The sequence below is a fragment of the Anabrus simplex genome, chromosome 3 (assembly GCF_040414725.1).
Source record: "Anabrus simplex isolate iqAnaSimp1 chromosome 3, ASM4041472v1, whole genome shotgun sequence".
In the NCBI taxonomy this organism is placed as follows: domain Eukaryota; kingdom Metazoa; phylum Arthropoda; class Insecta; order Orthoptera; family Tettigoniidae; genus Anabrus; species Anabrus simplex.
This window is the reverse complement of record NC_090267.1, coordinates 183,235,770-183,256,788: the sequence shown is the minus strand read 5'-3', so window position 1 is coordinate 183,256,788 and position 21,019 is coordinate 183,235,770. Positions and strand designations below refer to the sequence as shown.

The following is a 21,019-nucleotide window of genomic DNA, read 5'->3' as shown; positions in this document are numbered from 1 at the left end:
ATAGGCTAACTCCAACAGTAGGCCGTAATCAATAGCCTAATCTGTTGAACAAAATTGTTATTACCTATTGCTCAACTACACTCATGTTAGTCCGGCGGTGACAATATTAATGTCTCGTGTCTATATCTCCTGCTATACCGCACATTGTTTTATATTTACACGATTACCCGTACCGCTTCTATGATGAAGTCTATACGTTCGGCATTGTCTCCGGTCGAATAATTAGACACTCGCGACTGCACTGTTAAGTGTCTGAACGAAATCGTTCGATTGAACTGGTCTCTAATCAGTTTATAGATCACCCATCAGCCGAATAAATACCTGCAGAACCGCACTAAGGTAAACTGAGTCTTTGTCCTAGGCAAAGTTTATGGCGCAATTACTCGAACAAATGGACATACTCACGACACGCACAGAATTAAATCTTGCTACAGAATGAGATACCTCCCTCCAGATCACCCAGTTCTTATAGGGAGCATCAAGCCAAGCCACGCTAGGGGACTCACCAGGAAAGACACTTAAGATCGGTATGTGGCTACTTGACTGTTTCCCGAGGTGTGCGCGCTAATATCGTATTATAGAATTCATTACATATTAATGGCATAAGACACACCATAATATTCCGAAAATTCTGGGGATCATTACTATCGTTTTATCTTCTCAAAGAACCCTCAGGGAGAATAGATATGGCTCGATTATTACGAAGTGACAAGACTGTTTTTTGTCGCTTTAAGTTTCGTCAAGGTGGCATTGTGGTTCCCCAAACAAAATCCACATATTCCTTTCCTACTCTGACACATCTTCTGTCACACACATACAATGCCACGCCCGTTCTAGCGGACTGCAGCTAAGCTTCGACGCCCAATATGGCTTCGCGCCAATAATTATTGTGTCCTATTGTGCAATACTATAATTGCCTTAAATATCGTCGTTACCACCATGAACAGTATGGTTCACTTAGTAATGTAGGGAAGTATAATAGAGACGAAGTTTCCAGGTTTTTTTGTCCGCCGAAACCTCTTTCTCCAGAGGTCCTGAAGCTATAAATCTCTAGAGCACTACTTTATAAGCAAAATCTCTTTCTTTTTTCTACTTTATTTTCAGAGTTTCACTTCTGTGCTTACGTACCTGTATTCCCGCGATAACTAAGGCTATTTGGTGCTGCCATCTAGCGGTGGATTCTTCGCAAGTCGTGTTACACGTTTGAGTATGGAATGAGCAGGCAGTATAAGCAGCCATCGGATGAATATCGAGCAGGCAACAGCCATAGGGTGCATATCGAGCAGGCAAAGGCAGCATGTAAGTTACAAGGAACGCTCTGCCATCTGTTGAATATATCCGCAAACCTGTTTGTTCTTTAAGAGATTATTATTATACTATTATTATACTACTATTATTATTATTATTATTTATTACTATTATTAACTCTGTCATGTTTTGAGGATTATAAATTGTATGCATTCGTATTTTACTGTACTTTGCCTTAAACATAAAAAGGTTTGTAACAAAGTTACTGTTTTGTACATTCCTAGAAACATAAGAGTGTAAGTCTGTTGGCAATTTCTAAATGCCCTTCCGAAACATTTTTTAAAAATAATTCTTCATTTTAATCCTTTACTGACAAACTGTAATTCTTTATCCGTCCAATATATACTAGAAAATATTTTTAACACCTATAGATTTTTTATAAAATCAAACGCAAAACATTTTTTCAAACTTTAGACATCTGTGTTGTAACACTATGATCCGAGGTCCTTCATATTATAACACAAAACTTGATCAGATGATTTCCGTTTTCTTTCTTACAGGTAGAACTGTTAGCCAAGTACGGGTATCCTGCAGAATCTCACACCGTAGTTACAGAAGATGGCTATATTCTTACGTTGCATCGCATTCCTTACGGCAAGAAATCTTCAGCGAAAGCCAACAGACCGCCAGTCCTTATCCAGCATGGCATCATCTCCAGTTCTGTGGAGTGGCTTATAATGGGTCCAGAGAAAAGCCTAGGTAAGCGTTTATTATTAACGGCATCACTACACAGAAGTAACTTTAGCTCGCGGATTCACACGAGTTGGAATGGCTTTGTAGACATTAATGGAGCTGATGAACACTGGAACGTGCATCAAAGTATGTTCTATACATTGCTAGTAGAGAGAGAGAGAGAGAGAGAGTTTTATTAAAGAAATAAATCATCCGTCCTCCAGTGAGGGTGACCATTCGGATCCGGAATACAGTTACAATTTCAAAGGAGTTTAAAAATATCAAAAACTGAAAATTCAATCGGTAATGCTGTTATCTTTTTTCCAGGGTAGGAGAGGGTAATGTTAATCAGGTATAGATGGAAATGAATGATTTGCGGAGAGTCCCTCAGTATCTTTATCACTATTTTTTCTAACTCGCACAATGGAACTTTCAATTTTTTTAGGAAGGTCGATGTCTGATTAGGGAGGGTGTCTCTCGCTCCGAATAGCAGGCTTCTGACAATCCACCGATCGATAGGTATTTTATACTTAGATGACAGGTACATGTCAGTTCGATTTTTTGACACAAGTCAATTATTTTCAAAAGAAGACAGGAGTGTAAAGAAACTATCAACTCTTAGATAATCGGAGAAAATTGGCATATTGTACCCTTGGGAATGTCGAATCAGCGGTAAGCTCCTCTATCATCTTCTTCTGCCACGGCGCTCAGTAATAAAATTTACTTACCCATAAGAGAATCTCATCTGCTTGGGGCGCTATCGGTTCGGTATTCTTCTTCTTCTTCCGGAACATACGGATACTACGTGCTGCAGGTACTATTACTACCAAATGATAATGGACCCCAAATTGAAAGTTCCACTAATTAATTTATTCGAATCAAGATTAATTAAAAATCAGAAATGTTAATTAAGCACACAAAATATTAGAATGGCTGTAAAACGGCCATTAATAGCTCGGTTACGTCATGAACAGGAATTCACATAATCAATTAATTTAAAATTGAAATTGAAATCCATTATTGACATCGCAGATGTGCCATGTGTACCACTGACTGGCGTAACCTAGATTATCATTGTCGGCAATGTCAGTACAACAGTTGTTATATAAAAGAAATCTGAGCATTGTAAAATGATATCTATTTGAATGAACGGATATTAAAATTTAAACATTTAAAATAATAATAAGAATTATATTTACGCATGTGAATTTGACACTGCTCCATTAACTAATTAGGAGTTTCCTGAGAACACACCTGAGTTTAGGAGTTCGCTGCTCCTCGTTACATTATTATTATTTTAATTACCATAACATTAAATGTCATCTCAACTGACCTTTCATGCTCTGGTATCGGAAGGATATCCAACCAACAATTGTATACATGAGCATTTCATGAATCACTGTGTAGTCATCAGGGATTACCTAAATTAAAATTCACATAACGAAATCAACTGAACAGACCTGCCTAACAATTACACATTAATCAATCAAATGTTTAACTCCACCGGGTTTGAATGACTCGCCTACCTATTACCTCGACTATAAACACATGTCTTAATTCTATTGTTTTACACGTACAGTCCTACACATTTACAATTCTACATAGGCTTGTTCAGCGACTTAATTATTGACAAGTTGCGATGTGCTTGGATGTGTAAGTGAAATTTTTTAAAGAATGTAACCAAGCTGTCTTCCTCCCCTAAGGTTATTGAACTCATATTTACATTAGAGTGCGGGTGGATCCTCCTACAAAGAAAACAAATTAAATGACAAAATGAAAGAGACAGCTGAGCTTCAATTAGCAATATCCTACGATCTAAATGCGCTCCTGAAAGAGATGACATACTATCATATCTAACCTATAGTATTTACAGCAAGCAGTAAGATCACATACAAAATGGAAGTAACTGGACTGGAACGTCGCTTTACTACAATATCAAAGAAAATCAGGTACAAAAACAAATAGGCATATAAATACATACGACTTGGAAATCAACAATTTATCCAATATTATCCTTCCATGACAAAATTACGAATGAAAAAGTCAAGCAAAATGCCTGGTCATAAATAAAATAAACCTTAATTTAACCTCCGTAGCAAATGTTACTGTGTCATGAACTATATCAATCTATTCACAGGTGTAACATTTTAGAGCATAAAATAATTGGGTATTAATTTAACTCTGCTTCAATATCAGAATATTAGTTCAATTTCAATTTCATATTCAAAGTCCGGCTCCAAAGCTAAATGGTTAGCGTGCTGGCCTTTGGTCACAGGGGTCCCGGGTTCTATTCCCGGCAGGGTCGGGAATTTTAACCATCATTGGTTAATTTCACTGGCACGGGGGCTGGGTCTATGTGTTGTCTTCATCATCATTTGATCCTCACCACGAGGTGCAGGTCACCTACGGGAGTCAAATCAAAAGACCTGCACCTGACGAGCCGAACATGTCCTCGGACACTCCCGGTACTAAAAGCCATACGCCATTTCATTTTTTTTCATATTCACAGTGCGTCTGGATGTGAGTGCGGGGTCTTTTCTCTTGTATACGAGCATCCTGGCAGACCTCTGCTTGCCTCTATCTCTATTACACAGCAGCTAGCTCTTTATTTTATTTCTTATTTCCTCGTAGATTCTCATTTTCTCTTATTATTTCATCGAAGCTTCATTACTATTCTTCTTTAATGTGTAGACATTTCTTAAGTAGCTCATCGCTTGTTAACCAGGACTATTTCCACTGGTATCTCAACGTATTATTTCCGCTTCTTGCGGGAATTTCTCTCTTTCTCATATTTCTCGTTTATTGCTCGGTATTTCATTTATATCAGACCTCGATTTCCATCTAGACATCCGATCTGCACCATGTTATTTCACTCAATGTTACGTGAAAATGCAACACACTTATAATTTATTTCTTACAAATTCCCAATTATTTTATTACTGCGTGGCCAAACAAAATGACGGATCCTCACAGGGATACCACATTATCCACCTATTCAGACCTTATGATGGTAAGCTCTTCAAATCATAACTAGAAGTCAGTTAAATCAATCATACAAATTGTAGTGGCGTCTTAATCATTACCTAATTTTACAAATTTTTCCTAAATATTTCTAGCTGACTGTGTCGACAAAGAAAAACCATCACGACGACTATCGTTATGTCTGTTGCGATCCAATCACAATAAAATTACCATTCGCAACCCAATATCTTATTACTATCATCATCATTTGATCTCTATTTATGAATTTTCCAAGTGACTTAAAATTTGGGCAAGGACAGATATCAATCTAGATTATTAAACAATACAATGGACGTTCCAACAATTATCACACAATGAAATCCACACGTTAAGCAAATAGATTGGGCCCTAGACATTAATTCACGCCATGTTCGCAAATTCTGGTACGTGATCTACAATTTTACATCTAAAGCAAATTAGTTGTCATTTACGAAACCTTAAAATAAATAAAAAATAGGCATAAATATATCTAACGGATGACAGCGTGGTTGCGGCTATAGTTAATTATTTACATATTAATTAAAACAACATTTCAATAACCTGGCACTTACATTTCCCCAAGATGCAGTCAGTCCCATTCACCCCATGGTACCTTCCTGAAGCCTGAGCCATGTTAAACACTGACATGGGGCCGATGACCTTCGATGTTAGGCCCCTTAAAACAACAAGCATCATCATCATAAACATTAACATTTCCATGGTGACGACTGGTGTGTATCCAATTTGGCACATCGTACACTTGTGACACAACTTATTTATACACACGCAACACTAATCTTCCACTTAATCCTAAACTCTAATACTATCACTTATTCTAATACACTCCTAGGAATGACTTCGCTCAATCTGCACAGCTTGTAATGCGATCTTATATTTATCTACTTCCTATCAGCTGGTCTGAATATGCGGCAAAGCGACACTCTTGAAATCTCTGTCATGTCTGTCCCTGTTCTGACGTCCGGCTAGGAATTGTTCTCTGCCAGCGTTCGTTATCCTCTGCTAGGCTAGTCATTGGAATGTCCGTAATGAGTTTAAAGACCTGCACCCTCAATTGAAATACAAATGACCACACAAGGGATTTACTAACTGCTTCCTTACTACCTGCAAAAATGTTCCGTTAGCCTTTGCGGAATGCCATTCTCTCCCCTTTACTTTTCCAAAACAAACCGGCAACTTTTATTTCTCCCATTGATTTGCGATATAAACATTGTCCTCGGCAATAGCCAATGATTATGAATTATTCACTTCGATCATCTGGTTGCAATTCCTGACTAGTCTGCAACCTGGCGTTCCCTCCCGTATTCGGTTGAATACTCACACGATGGACTTCACTTGTGAACTGAAGTGCTGAAGTGTACTCACAACAAAGTACTGAGTGCTCACTGCCGAATGCTGAAATACCGTGTGTTGAACAGATGACTGCAGAATACCCACTGCTCTTCTGGTTCGATGCACGTCTATTATATGCCTACGGTCAAACTATGTGATTCTCACCCAACTTCCGGCGATATTACGGAGAGGCACAGTTTTATCTAATGGCTTCACTAAGTTATGAACCAGTGTCCGTGGTTTCCCATTTTTACTGTACCATGGTACAGATTAGAAAGTCTGAGTACGATCGTACCGTTTTGCCTAATTCACTTGGCGTCGGTTGAATTAAACTAACGTCGGCCATGTGCTTAGTGGCGAGAAAGTTGTTACTTCCGGATGCACCCACGCTATATACACGTGATCAATTGCGCATAATGCTTATTGTTTCACTCACGTTATACTTAATTCCACTAGGTCCACCAAAAATTATCTTCATTTTAATACTGTGACTAGAAACCCAATTTACGTGCTATCTGTCACAAATTCCCGAGATAGACTAAAATATTCCCAGCGGGAACCTCGGAAGTATAGAATGGAGCAATGTGATTGGTTGCACCATTTTTCTTGGGGGTTACTCGTCCCACTTCCATAGGTTTTAGCTATCTTCTATCCTTTACGCACAACTGAAGTTTCTCTGTCTTACACGGCTTCGTGGAAAATGTTCAAATTATGTTCCCAGGGTGTGGTGAATGACTGTCCCTTGGGTGCGGCGGGCGGAAGTTTTCAGGCATTTACGACATAATTGTTTAACAACCTCCAACAGAACGTGCTTTACCTCTGCCAAGGTGGCTTAGCTCTTCCACGTTGGTGAGTCGTGAACAATCTGCAGTCCTCGCTAAAGTTGTCGAATGTAAGATTTATACAAAGAATCTGATGAATTAATGTATTCCGCCATAGCGTCGAAGGCAATTTGGGTGCAATATAACATCAGGGGAAGTCCGTGTAATTTGGGCCACTTAGCTTTAAACGTCCATAACACTATTAACCGTAATTAAAATTTCTCAAATTTTGTACACGATAATTAGTACAATGTACAAAATAATTTGATGAAAATAAATGTTAATATTTTCTTTAGGATTAGTTTAAAAGCAATATTTGTTATAAAATTTATTATAGTGTAATTTGGTCCGATGGCGTGTAACTTGGGCCAGGTGATCGTGTAATTTGGACTGGTAAATGTAAACACTTATAAGTTATTTAATGAATTTATTATGAAATACTAAGCAATGGAATACGACACTATGACTTGTGGTCGTCACTATTGGCATGTAGGACAATGATAAAAAAATTCATCCTGAATTTTGGGGCAGTTTTCACGAGGCCACTTTTCGCAAATATTGCATTGAATCCAGTCGTCATCATAATAATTATCACTCAACTGTAATCACGTAGAGTGAGTGGACCTCGAACGAGCCTTCACATCCAGGTAAAAATCCCTGACGTGAACGGGAATCGAACCCGGGCTTCCGGTTAAGAGGCAGACACGCTACCTCTGCACCGCTGGGCCGGTCTCAAATTATAAAACAAGTTCTTTTAGAATCACCAGTAAAACTACGAAGAAACGTAATTATTACAATTATTTCAACGGACCATGTTACACATTCTCGGCCAGTTCAAATTACACGGCATGCATAGAATTAATCAAAAACTAAATAATATGCGAAGTATTTAAAATGTACGAATGAAACTATGTTAAAACTTACCTAGATATTTCATCAGTACTTGTAAAAGCTAAACACCCTCTTGGCTGAAATAACTACTTCACAGAACACTTACTTGTCACCGCACACGCTTATAAGGAATATGAGTATTAAGATTGTTTTCCTCTTCCCCCTTCAAACATAAGTCCATTAGCAAAACGTCCAGGAAGAAAGCTACCCTCGGCTGTCTTACTGACCTTGCCTCAGACAGGGCGTGACCAAATTTGCAAATACCAAATTTATTGAAAATGAAAACCTACAACCTGTTTTCCAGTCAGTGACCCGATCAGGGATGTAATGAATGAAGCATATATAGGCTGTTAGTACGATGGGGTCGCCACTCTCAAAGTGATATATTAATGACTGATAGTTGCAATGAAATGAGAATTGACAGTGTTGCTGGAATGAATGATGACAGGGAAAACCGGAGTACCCGGAGAAAAACCTGTCCCGCCTCCGCTTTGTCCAGCACAAATCTCACATGGAGTGACCAGGATTTGAACCACGGTATCCAGCGGTGAGAGGCCGACGCGCTGCCGTTTGAGCCACGGAGGCTCACCAAAATTATTATTGGTCCAAATTACACGCAAGTCCAAATTGCACGGACTTCCCCTACACCTCGAAAACGGAGGCCTCAAAACATGTGTGTTGTTGTTAAAGGTACTATGTATACCAAGCGATTCCAACTGAGGTGCTCCCACGGCCCCGCCGGTCCCGGCAGCAGCCCGGTGCTGTGCTGTAGCACCGTAGACGTGGTGGGGGGAGGAGGGGAAGTAGCAGAGGCAGGACCACAGGTCGTCAAGTCAGCTTGCAGCTCACGAATGGAATATTATTTATGACAATTCTGTGAACACATAAACAAACCATTTATTCTGTACATTCATTGCGTTTGCCTTAATGTAGATTTAGCGTTTAAGTCTATTGTTGACGTCGTTTTGCGGCAACGAATTTACCAATATTGGGTGCAATCGATTTGGCAGTTGAAATTTTAAGTACAGCCTCTAAGCCAACATGAGACAGAGAAGTCCTAGTTCTACATTTATTTAAATTCAGATTGAAAACATCTGTTCGCATGCATAAGATGTACCGAACATTGACGTAAATTTTAAGGCAAGTGCATGAAGTCTGGGAAACTCTTGTCGATGAACACCTTTGTAAAAGGGAATTAAATCACCGCTCTAGTAGTAGTACCTGTCCTTTAGGATTGCGTTGCACTGTAGTTTTATCAGCCCTGTTTGGAAATATTATTTTTCAGGACGCGCTGAAAGTGGGTTCATACATATTTCAAGTTGAGGTGCCATATCATTCATTCATTTGAATCGGGCATTGAATTCATCGTGCAAAGTCTGTAACAACGTCTGATAGTCTACAAGATTTTCGTAAGTAGACAAATGCAATGATTTTAATGAAGTAAAATTGTCAAAATTTCCGGCTTCAAGCTGACTTTTCAATAACAATTCCGCATTTTGAAAGCCTTAATTCTATCACACATGGTGCTAATCAATGTGTGTCTTCCTTGCAATGAAATATTTACAGCCTTTAAATAAGACGTTATGTCAGCCAAGAAAGCGAGGTCAGCTACCCATTGTTTATTCCGCAAAGTTGGTTGTGGGGAACCTTTCATCTGCATGAACAGAGAAATTTCTGCTATTATTGCAAAGAAGGTTGCTAGCACTTTCGCGCAACTTAACCAGCGCACAATACAATAAAACGGAATGTCGCTACATTCTGCCTCGAGATCTCTTAAAAATTCTTTGAACTGCCGATGGTTGAAACCTTGCTTTCTGCAAAAATTTACACATTTTAACACAGTATCCATAACAGATTTAAAGTTACGAAATTTTGCACATAATTGTTCGTAATGTAAAACAGTGTACTGCGTCGGGTAGGTGGGGAAGGAGGGTAACGGTGCTACTGAGTGCAGCGCTGGTGCGCCCCAGCATTAAGTGCTCGAGTTGGAAAGGCCTGATGTATATAGTATATAGCTATTGGCTTTACGTCGCACCGGCACGGACAGGTTTTATGGCGACGATGGGATAGGAAGGGGTTAGCGGTGGGAAGGAAGCGGCCGTGGCCTTAATTAAGGTACAGCCCCAGCATTTGCCTGGTGTGAAATGGGAAACCACGGAAAACCATCTTCAGGGCTGCCGACAGTGGGATTCGAACCCACTATCTCCCGGATGCAAGCTCACGGCCTTAGACGCATTGCCAACTCGCCCGATGGTAAAGGTTCTTAGGATGGTTCTGGATTCCTCGCAGCGAGCAGAAGGCAAGAAAGTACCAAACACAACTGTTATTATTAGCAAGATACCAACAGAAGACCTGGCTGCGGTATCAGTGGGCCATCAGGGAAGTCGCTGACACTTGTTCCATTTTCTCTGTCTCTGAGATGGTATTCTTAAGGTTGTTGAAACCAAAAGCAGGGAAATGCCGGATTGGCCTACATCTAATTTGATACTGACAAGTATACTGAATAAGTGGATTGACAACTTTTGTGTTCATTCGATCACCGAATGACAGATAAAAATGATTAAAGAATAATGTCATCCTTGCATCGTGTACACTACAGAGTGATAAGATATACTCTACTCCAGCGTGTGCAGAGTTCTTTCTACGGGTGAGCTCCCACTTGGTGGCCGCGCACGGGAAGAGGGATGGCGCGGTTTGCCATCACATCTTTTGTTCCTTGACTCTAGCCTTTGTTTTGCGTGCGCATGCATCCCTGCTAGCTAACGTTGTATACTCCTGACGCTGAACGTATACCCATGCGGCAGCTTCTAATCCCTAAACTTGGCCCACCCTAGTGATAATGAGGGTGGTCAGCCCGTCCTGGTGATAATGGGGATTGTCAGTCGGTTTCTTTCTTCTGGACACAAGGGCAAGGTTGTCATATTTTGCGTCGACTATTGAAACATGTTAGCATTTAATTTATTGTTAAGAAAGAAAGAAAGAATTGGCAAATAAACTCGACAAAGAACTTTCAAACAGCCGTAAATGATCGCCATGAACTATTTTAAATACAAATAGCAGGTCTCCCTAAATACCTACTCTGCTTGGATTCATATCAAAGTGAACCTATAAAAATATTACTTTTATACAACCAATATCAGTGTCTCAATTTCAGTAAGGAAAGTAAAATCACGAATTGTGGACTGGAATAACAATAACAATAATAATAATAATAATAATAATAATAATCCTTGCCTACATTCTTCCTCGTAACGTATTCGTACGCCGTTGACTTTGCTTACTTAAGGTTTTAGTCTCATTTACTTTTCTCCGCAGAACTGCTCCTACTTGGTTGAGTATCACTCGTGGGCACCGAACCGGTACTATTTGGTCGAGTATCAGTGCTACTAATGCTCGGTTGAGGATCGTTTGTGTGCACTGACAGATTTAATTTAGCATCTTATGGTGCGTTAATTTCCAGGTTTGATTCGTACGACCTTCACACTATTACATGAAGCTAGGTGAAAAGCAATACACTTCACAAATATTAATTAATGGAGAAAATATTACAAGACTTTCAAACAGCGAACAGAGCACGATTATTCGAGCTGAAAAACGTGACTGACCTTCTACTTAATAAGAGGTGCATGGCAACAGAGCTGTGACGAGTTCTGTTGGAAATGAGAACTCACCACCGTCATAAATCACCCCCTACTGGGCAAGCAAGTGCCCGAGGGATCAAACGTATGCCGAATTGTTTGAATGCCGATGGGTATGCGTTGCCCGTCTCACCCATAAATGCGGCCGATATCGCACTCGCATTTCAGCTGATCCCGTGTGTGCGACTTTTATTCTTCGTACATTTTCAACGGCATATCTTGTCTTTATGTACGGTTCATATGTGTTAATTCAGTCAGCTCGTGTATTTCAAAGGGGCTTTCAAGATAGATTCCCGGGTGTAGACGTTCCGAGTTATAAAACAATCCATAATAGTTGTAATACTGTGCCTGTCTAGAAGCGGAGAGTCACGAGGATCCACGGAAATGGACTGTTCATGATACCGAGTCGTAACAGGAAAAGAATGTTCATGACATTGCCAAGGATGATACGGCAATAAAAGGAAATTTAAAAAAATGACAGCAGTTTTATTACATAAAATAAATTCCGAGAATTAATGCAAGACTGTAGTCAAGTGATTATATGAAAATGACTCTGGTAGGTCTTAAAATGTGTAAGTAACGTCGATGTTGCATTTAACTGGCATTATAATAACGATACTCGTATAGCTTTGTTTATGATAGTACAACTGGCCGGTTGGTAGATGCAGAGTAGGTTTCGGCCCTTGGGTGTTGGCCCTTAAGAGGCCACGGTTTGTCCGTGGTCCAACAGCTCTGTAATCTGACCGGCCAACCGAGCAGAGGAAAGGTGGCCATGGCTCTACGCCTGTGCATTCGGGAGACGGGACAGAGGCACAGGGCCGGACTTCACGCCTGGCCCCTCCCGTCAGCTGTCCTGAGAATGGTTTTCCGTGGTTTTCCATTCTCCTGCACTAAGGTGAATGCCGGGCCAGTTCGTAGTATAGGCCACGGCCGCCCACCTCCTCACCTTCTCCGCACATCTCCTTCACCGTAACAAATCTTCCGGCCTGAGAGACGGCGTAACCGTCTAAGAGGCCCGCCTCCCCCTTCAGGGGAGGAATAAAAACGTTTAGTAGTAGTAGTACAACTTGAATTTTCAAGAAAATAGTTCTGTAGTAATTTAATTAGATCACAATGACCAAATTTAACTTTAAACTTACTGTGGTTCGTGATGTGGGTTACTGGTTCGTGAAACATGGGCAACGGCTGAGTGGCCTAGATAATTGTCCTGAGATTGGGGATACCAGTTGCTATGGAAAAGGAGTGGGCATCTCAAACATATTCTGAGTCATGGTCTGCTGGAGCTCAGGCGGCTAGAACTATACAGTCAACCGGTGGTCCCTAACCCGTTAGGGGGGAAATCCTCGCTGGGATTATATGTCAGTAGGGCAGCATCCTGCTTCACGGAATTTTCTCCGAGCACGCTCAGAATGTTTAAGTAAGCCTCCACCCTGTGGGAGTAACGGAGTCCCACTTCCATTTGGCAGCAAAGAGGATGCATCTGGATATGTCAGGCGTTAATGAGATTCGAGTAAGGGGAGATAACGAGGAAGAAATAGGATATTATAAAGTGACTTTGAAGGGTGCTAAAAAGGGAAGGGCAGTGTGTGAGGTTGGAATGCCCATCAGGGATACTATTGCACGCAACATAGTTTTTATTAGGCACGTAAACGAGCGAATGATGTGGGTAGATTTGGCAGTTGGAAGAATTAGGACGAGAATTGCCTCACTGTATTCACCATGTGATGGTGCAGATGAGGAGGAAGTTGGTATGACAAGTTTTATGAAACATTGAGTGACATCGTAGTCAGGGTCGACAGCAGGGATGGGATAGTGCTAATGAGCGATTTCAATACGAGAGTTGGAAATATAAATGAAGGATAAGGGAAGGCGATGGGGAAATGTGGGGAAGATATGGAAGCTAATAAGAATAGGAACTTCCGTGCTAGTACGGTATTAGCAGTTACAAATACATTCTTCAAACATAAGGCTATTCACCGCTACAAACGTGAGGGAAGGGGCACCAAATATATAATAGATTAATTATATCGACGGTGCGCGAACAGTACCTCGTATCCTACAATGCTCTTCCTGTCCAATATTTTCCTTAAGACTCACATATCCCGGCTATATATGGATATGCAGTCCATCAGAACAATGTTCATTGCATTCGTTTTCCTATGCCAACATGTGAAGGAAAATGAACCTTATTGCACCTTAACTGTAGGAATGTGTATGTTCATGAACTATTTATGCACTCCTACAGTAGAATGCATTTAAGGTTCATTTTCCTTTACACATTAGCACAGGAAAATGAACACAACGAACGTTGTTCTGATGGACTGTGCATATCCATGTGTGGCTCGAAAGCGTGACCAGTCTTGAGGAGGATAACAGATCGGAAGGGCATTGTGGGATGCGAGGTATTGTTCGCGCACCGTCGATATATTAACCGACTTTGAATTCAGAAATCTGTTAGGAACGTGCGGGTTTTCCGGAGATTTATGATACGGGCCACTATCTGATCTGCAGTGGACTAAGCATCTTTAGGCCTAAGATAGAGAAAGTGAAATCTGTCTGCGGACAAATAAGGGTAGAAAATCTCCAGGACGAGGAAATGAGACAGAAGGATATGGATATGATTGGAGAAAAGTTCCAAACAATGGACAGTAAGCAGGTTCAAGTTATGGAAAGAGAATGGGTAAATAAACACCATTGTCATTGTGGCGACAATCAAGGTATGTAAAAATTTGTGACCCTAACGGGTAATGTCACGTCCGCGTCCCGAAAACAAACACAAGTGAGGACAAGCAGGACAGGTAATGAAGATACAAATCCACTAAAAAAAAATTACCATCAAAATATATATAACACTAACATCACCAAGGCACTTACCTTGATTACCAGTCAAAGTAAATGAATGTGGAAGGGAAAATCAGTCCATTAAATGAAACATATATTAAGAGGGAGGAACTCACGATTTTATACGCTTTAACAAAACAACTAGTTGAGAAGCAACTAGGCCTATCTCAAATAAACTAACACTCATTTAAAATAAAATGTGACTTAAAAAAAGTAAAGAGATTGTGTGTCCGCCTCTGTGGTGTAGTGGTTAATGTGATTAACTGCCACCGCCGGAGGCCCGGGTTTGATTCCCGGCTCTGCCACGAAATTTAAAAGTGGTATGAGGGCTGGAACGGAGTCCACTCAGCCTTGGGAGGTCGACTGAGTAGAGGTGGGTTCGATTCCCACCTCAGCCATCCTGGAAGTGGCTTTCCGTAGTTTCACACTTCTCCTCCAGGCAAATGCCGGGATGGTACCTAACTTAAGGCCACGGCCGATTCCTTCCCTCTTTCTTGTCTATCCCTTCCAATCTTCCCATCCCCCGGCAAGGCCCCTGTTCAGCATAGCAGGTGAGGCCGCCTGGGCGAGGTACTGGTCATTTTCCCCAGTTGTATCCCCCGACCCAATGTCTCACACTCCAGGACACTGCCCTTGAGGCGGTAGAGGTGGGATCCCTCGCTGAGTCCGAGGGAAAAGCCAACCCTGGAGGGTAAGCAGATTAAGAAGAAGAAGAAAGAGAAGATATTAACACAATATACACTCATGAGCCAACGGAGATTGAATAAAAGAATTAAAATATGTGAATAATAATCTTCTTCAGGAAGTTCATTATATTATTCATGTAACTTAAATAAAATATCTTTGCCGCAGAATAATTAAAGTAAAACTTAAAGTTTAAGGTTTATGAACTTAAGGTTTATGAATTTACCTCACTTGTTAGAAATCCGGATTTAAAGAGAAAAAATAGAAATAGAGAAAATAACTGCAGGGATGGAAGTGTTTTGTAATAATAGTTTTCGTTCGAGAAAAAACCGTAGAACCTCCATGTTTTCCTCGTACTCTAGTGTCAGTCCGATATCTGGATCTTCCTACAAAGGCACTGATTAAAATGAAAATTGCAGCCGGGTAATGATGCAGTCGGAAAGACGCTTCGTAAAGCGTTGATCACGGCGGTTTCAAAATCGATTTTTATTGTCTCGGGTTTCCATCCACCAGACCAATTACTGATACCTGTAAAGAGGCGTTTGTATGTCTCCTGAGACTTATCCGGAAGCAAAGCGAAAGGTATGGGGTATATATATTCTCATCTTCGGTTGCACCGATGTCCACATGAATGCTATATAGTTGAATATGAACTGTCTTGGACAACTATCGAACGTTCCGTCCATGAAAAGTTTTTGCCATTATTTAGTAAACTGTGAGCTTCTTCCACGCCAAATATCATCAGCCTGCGGCCAGTAATAGAAGAATCGTCCACTTTCAGAAAGCTGCTGCCATCAGAAAAACTTAATAGTTCGTTGGAAAATACGATTTCAGAGCTGTTTCTTGGATTCTGATCGGCAACTAGTGCGATTCTCCTTTCTTTGAACAGTGCCGATTTTACTTTTTCATAACGATGAAACTCGGCAACAAATCCATATCCTCTGTTCTGCAGTTCCTGGAAATAAAATACATAATTATATAGTTTATTCGCACGTCAGTGCAGTACAACGGTTATCAAATTCTTACACACTAGAATGGAGGTCATTTATAAATATAATATTCTTCTTCCCACACCTGTGAGGTCACGGATGCGAATTGTTCCGCAAATGTGGATTTGACCTTGTTTTACGACCGGATGCCCTTCCTGACGCCAACTCTATATGGAGGGATGTAATCACTATTTCGTGTTGCTGTGGTGGTTGGTAGTATGGTGTGTTGGCTAAATATGAAGAGGAAAGTGCTGGGATGCACACAGACACCCAGTCTCCGAGCCAGAAGAATCAATGAAACGCGATTAAAATCTCCAACCCAGCCGGGGAAAAAACCCGGGACCCTCTCGACCGAAGGCCTCAATGCTGACGATTTAGCCAAGGAGTCGGACCATTTATAAATATAATGATTAATATATATATAAATACGAACCTGAAACTCCTGCCGAAACACCTGATGAACAGGAACTGGTACGTCCTCCCTCGCACGCTTTCTGCATACCTCTATTATTTTCTTTATTTCGATATCTGCAACATTCGGAACACAAGTATGTTCCCTGAAGCTTCCTTCGATGACATGATGATCTCCAGTGGTTTTTAACGTTCCAGAACAGTAGAAGACTTCTGCTGTACACAGAGTCACGAAATACTTGTAAGCCCTGCCCTTTTCCTGTGTGCCCTGTATCGATATCCGTTTAACACCAAGGATGGTTGTTCCATTCGCGTCTTATCATTTCTACCCCGCTATCGCTCATTTTATTCTGAACTGATTGCTAAGACTGCTGTTTACAAAATGTGAACATCTGCGTAGAATGAGTCGAATACCCCCTTTACACTGAGAGGAGTTTAAATTTCCCAATTAGCTGACGTCGACCCAGAGAAGTTGTTATCAAAGTTATTTATCCGTACGCATGGTGCACGTGGAAATTTCGCTGTACGGAGCCCTCGAGTACAACGCCGATAAGAAAGCACATTCCTATTATAACGTAGTTAAAACTCATTCTCAGTGACAAAACAATTAAAATCAAGTTCAAAATGTCTACAGAAAGACGCAAAAACCAAATATAGACAACCTCAAGCAAACAACACGAAAGTTGATAGCAGAACTACAGGAGACTCCAAGGGAAGTTGAAGATCTGGAGCGGGCCTTAACCAGAGCAATAGTAGAATCTACGATATGCTGTAAACCACGGAAGCCCCAAGCATGGTTTGATCAGGAATGTTATGAAAAAAGAAAGGAAACACTTAGCGCGTTGAATATAGCACAGATCACAACAACTTCAGAAAAGCTTCGAAAATATCAGCAACAGAGGACAAGATACAAACAGATGTTAAAAGAGAAAAAAACTACATATAAAAACAGGCAAAATTGTCAGCGGAAGAGGCGGAAGAAAACAAATTCCTGGCTCTAAAGCCGAAGAAAACAAGCAATACCAACCAAATACCAATCTACGTATGGGAAACCCATTCGCAAAGAATATTGCAGGCACAGATTATGAAATATGCTCAATCACAGAGAACGTAGAGGCTGATCCCCCTGTGGGTGTGGGCGGTTGAATAACACCCACCTATCGTTAGAGGCAACTAAAAGGGTCCCCAGGACTCTGAACTTGGGAGCGTGGGGTGGCGACCACGGAGCCCATAGCTGAGTTCTGGTTCTACTTTAACTTACTTGTGCCAAGCTCCTCTCTTTCATCTATCCTCTCCGACCTCCCATGGTCAACTCTTGTCCTTTTCCGAGCCCGACGGTACTAGGTTGCGAGGCTTTCACGCTCTTGTCTTACTTTGACCGTTATCTTCATTGTTGAAGTGTCGGATTCCTTCCATTTTTCTCTCTGATTAGTGTTATATAGAGGATGGTTGCCTAGTTGCACTTCCTCTTAAAACAATAATCACCGAGCTCGATAGCTGCAGTCGCTTAAGTGCGGCCAGTATCCAGTATTCGGAAGATAGTGGGTTCGAATCCCACTGTCGGCAGCCCTGAAGATGGTTTTCCGTGGTTTTCGATTTTCACACCAGGCAAATGCCGGGGCTGTACATTAATTAAGGCCACGGCCGCTCCCTTCCAAGTCCTAACCTTTTCCTGTCACATAGTCGCCGTAAGACATATCTGTGTCGGTGCGACGTAAAGCCATAGCAAAAAAAAAAATATATCACCACCACCACCTGTCCCCGAGTAAGTGAATTAACCATACGAAGTTAGCCAACCAGTGTTCGAACCCAGGGTCCTCTGAACCGAAGACCAGCACAGTAATCATTCACCCAAGGAGCCGGACAATTAATCTACGTTCATGTCCTATTTGAATAAAGCATTTGTCGTATTGCAATTGTCCATCCAAGTCGACTGGGTTTGATACGTAATGCCTCAATCCGACTGATGACCGTATACAAGTGTCTAGTAAGGCATCTCAAAATATTATGGCTTCTAAACTTTCTTTCTTTCTTTCTTTCTTTCTTTCTTTCTTTCTTTCTTTCAATATGTTGGACATTACACTTTCAAAAAGAACGATTTAAACTGTCCGTATTTTGTTCCAGGTTACATACTCGCCGACGCTGGATATGATGTGTGGTTTGGCAATTGTCGGGGGAACTATTTTTCCAGTAAGCATGTCACTCTCAACCCGTCGAGCGCTGAGTACTGGAATTTCAGGTGAGGTGAAAGATATCACTCTTCTGGAATAAGAAGTAGGGTGTCTTTCGTCCATTATCCTTTCAATAAACTATTTTTTGACAGTATTACACGCCACTTACTCCACAACTTGTAAGAAATGCCTTGATAGAGAATACTGGAAGGGCTACTGTTACAATATTCTGTGAGGTCTACAACAAGAATTGAAGAAATGTGCACGAAAACTATCCAACCTTCAATTACTTCAGACTGAGTGAAGTAAGGTTTGTTAAAATAGAATTACAGAATGCAGTTTTTTTTAAATTTCCGCTATTATAACAATGGCGTGTAGAGGCTGCCTGGCCAAGGCGGTAAAGGCGTGCTCGGTTCGCCCGGAAGGACGTGGGCTCGAATCCCCGTCAGGCAGTCGTAAAATTTAAGAAACGAGATTTCCACTTCCGGAGGTGTATATGGCCCTGAGGTTCACTCAGCCTACACCAAAAATGAGTACCAGGTTAATTCCTGGAGGCAAAGGCGGCTGGGCGTAGAGCTAATCACTCTACCCCATCACGTGCCGAGGTTAACAATGGTGGAAGCCTTTACCTTCCCCTCCTCCAAGGGCCTTCATGGCCTGTACGAAGGTGACTTTGCTTTGCTTTGATAACAATGGCGTGTGGCCTCCGAAGAGGCCTGGTGCAGGTCTTTTAATTTGACCCGTATAGGCGACCTGCGCATCTGTGAGGATGGGGCCCTACCTGTGATGAATTCTAATGATGAAGAAAGCACACACACGCCCAGTCCTCGAGCCATCGGAATTAACCAACGAAGGTTAAAATCCCCGAACCTGGAATTGAACTCGGGACCCTCTGGACCAAAGGTCAGCATGCTAACCATTTAGCCATGGAGGCGGACTTTAATTTCCGTTGTGGTCCGATAATGTCTCACATTAATTTATTAAGTAAGATTCAAGATTCTTTTTGCTTTCCCGCCACTCGCGGGTGTGAACTGTGTCGCACTTATTGACTTGACACTGTTTTATTTTTGCTAGTGGTTTAACGTCGCGCTAACGCATCGAATGTTTCAGCCGACGGAAGGATGGGAAAGGGCTAGGATTGGGTGTCGGCGAAGGCAAGTCTTGGTATTCAAACAAGAAACTCTTTGACATCTTCAGACTAGACTTACAATTCGAACCACGTGGCCACATGTCAGTATCACTCACCGAGTATCACTCACCGAGTATCACTCTTGTAACTTGTCACGGAGTCTCGCATAAGGAACATAGCAGCGTCTGGTTGTTTTGGTTTTTTTCACATTAGTCACTTGGACAACCGATGCAATGAAGAAAGTAACGCGTATTTTCAACCGGCGGTCCCGGGTTCGATTCCCGGCCGGGTCAGGGGATTTTAATTTAATGATTAATATCCCTGGCCTGGGAACTGGGTGTTTGTGACGTCCTTAATCTTCCTTTCCTCACACACAACATTCCACACTACCGCCATTCCAATTACACGCAGGTTCATACAACATGGTGCCAGTAGGGGCAAAAGATCCACATAGGTCCAGGTCCCGAACAAATAGCATTAAATAAAAAAATTAAACATGCTTATTTTATATGTTGAAGCACTAACTGATATCCGAAATAATTATAAAACTCTTCCGAGTGTTTGAGCAATTTCGCAGACATTTGTCTAAAGACTCCTGTTTGGCGATTCCGAATTACAGAGTGAATTCATACTCACCTCTCTACTAGAAGTGCATTAAGGAGCGAAATTGCCCCAACTTCTGGGGTTCCATAATTATACTTAGAGAAAATGTAATGCCTCTTCAAACTCCCCTCCTCCTTTGAGAGTAATCAAAGATCGAATTCCCTGTGAAAGAATTCCAGGAACCATAATGTTTGAAAGGTTGCTATCTCAGGCTCATAGAGACGCAGCGATCTCTGTGTGGCTCATTTTTTCCACTTATAAGGAGACCTCAGCAACGTGTTGCCACGGATTTGAACGATTTTCAATAAACGTACAGACCATGGCAAACACTTTCACCAGTTCAAATTGCAACTCTCACCCAGTTCCAATAGAATCGAGTTTGAAAATGTCTAAAATTCTTCACAGTTCTGCACGTGGCATATTTTAACAATGGGAAAGTTCTTCGCTTCAAGAAAATTATGATCTACGGCGGTGAAGAGTAAAGGAAGTGGATTGAACGGACTGATGTATA

General features: G+C 41.3%; 1 protein-coding gene across 1 annotated transcript in view; it reads left to right on the top strand.

Moving 5' to 3' along the window:
• LOC136866128 (lipase 3) overlaps positions 1–21,019 on the top strand; it is a 151,050-nt gene that overhangs the window by 58,493 nt on the left and 71,538 nt on the right. Inside the window, exons 2-3 of the mRNA XM_068226620.1 lie at positions 1,809–2,007; positions 18,730–18,844. Of these exons, the coding sequence (XP_068082721.1) occupies positions 1,809–2,007; positions 18,730–18,844 (314 nt within the window). The remainder of the gene's footprint in view (positions 1–1,808; positions 2,008–18,729; positions 18,845–21,019) is intronic.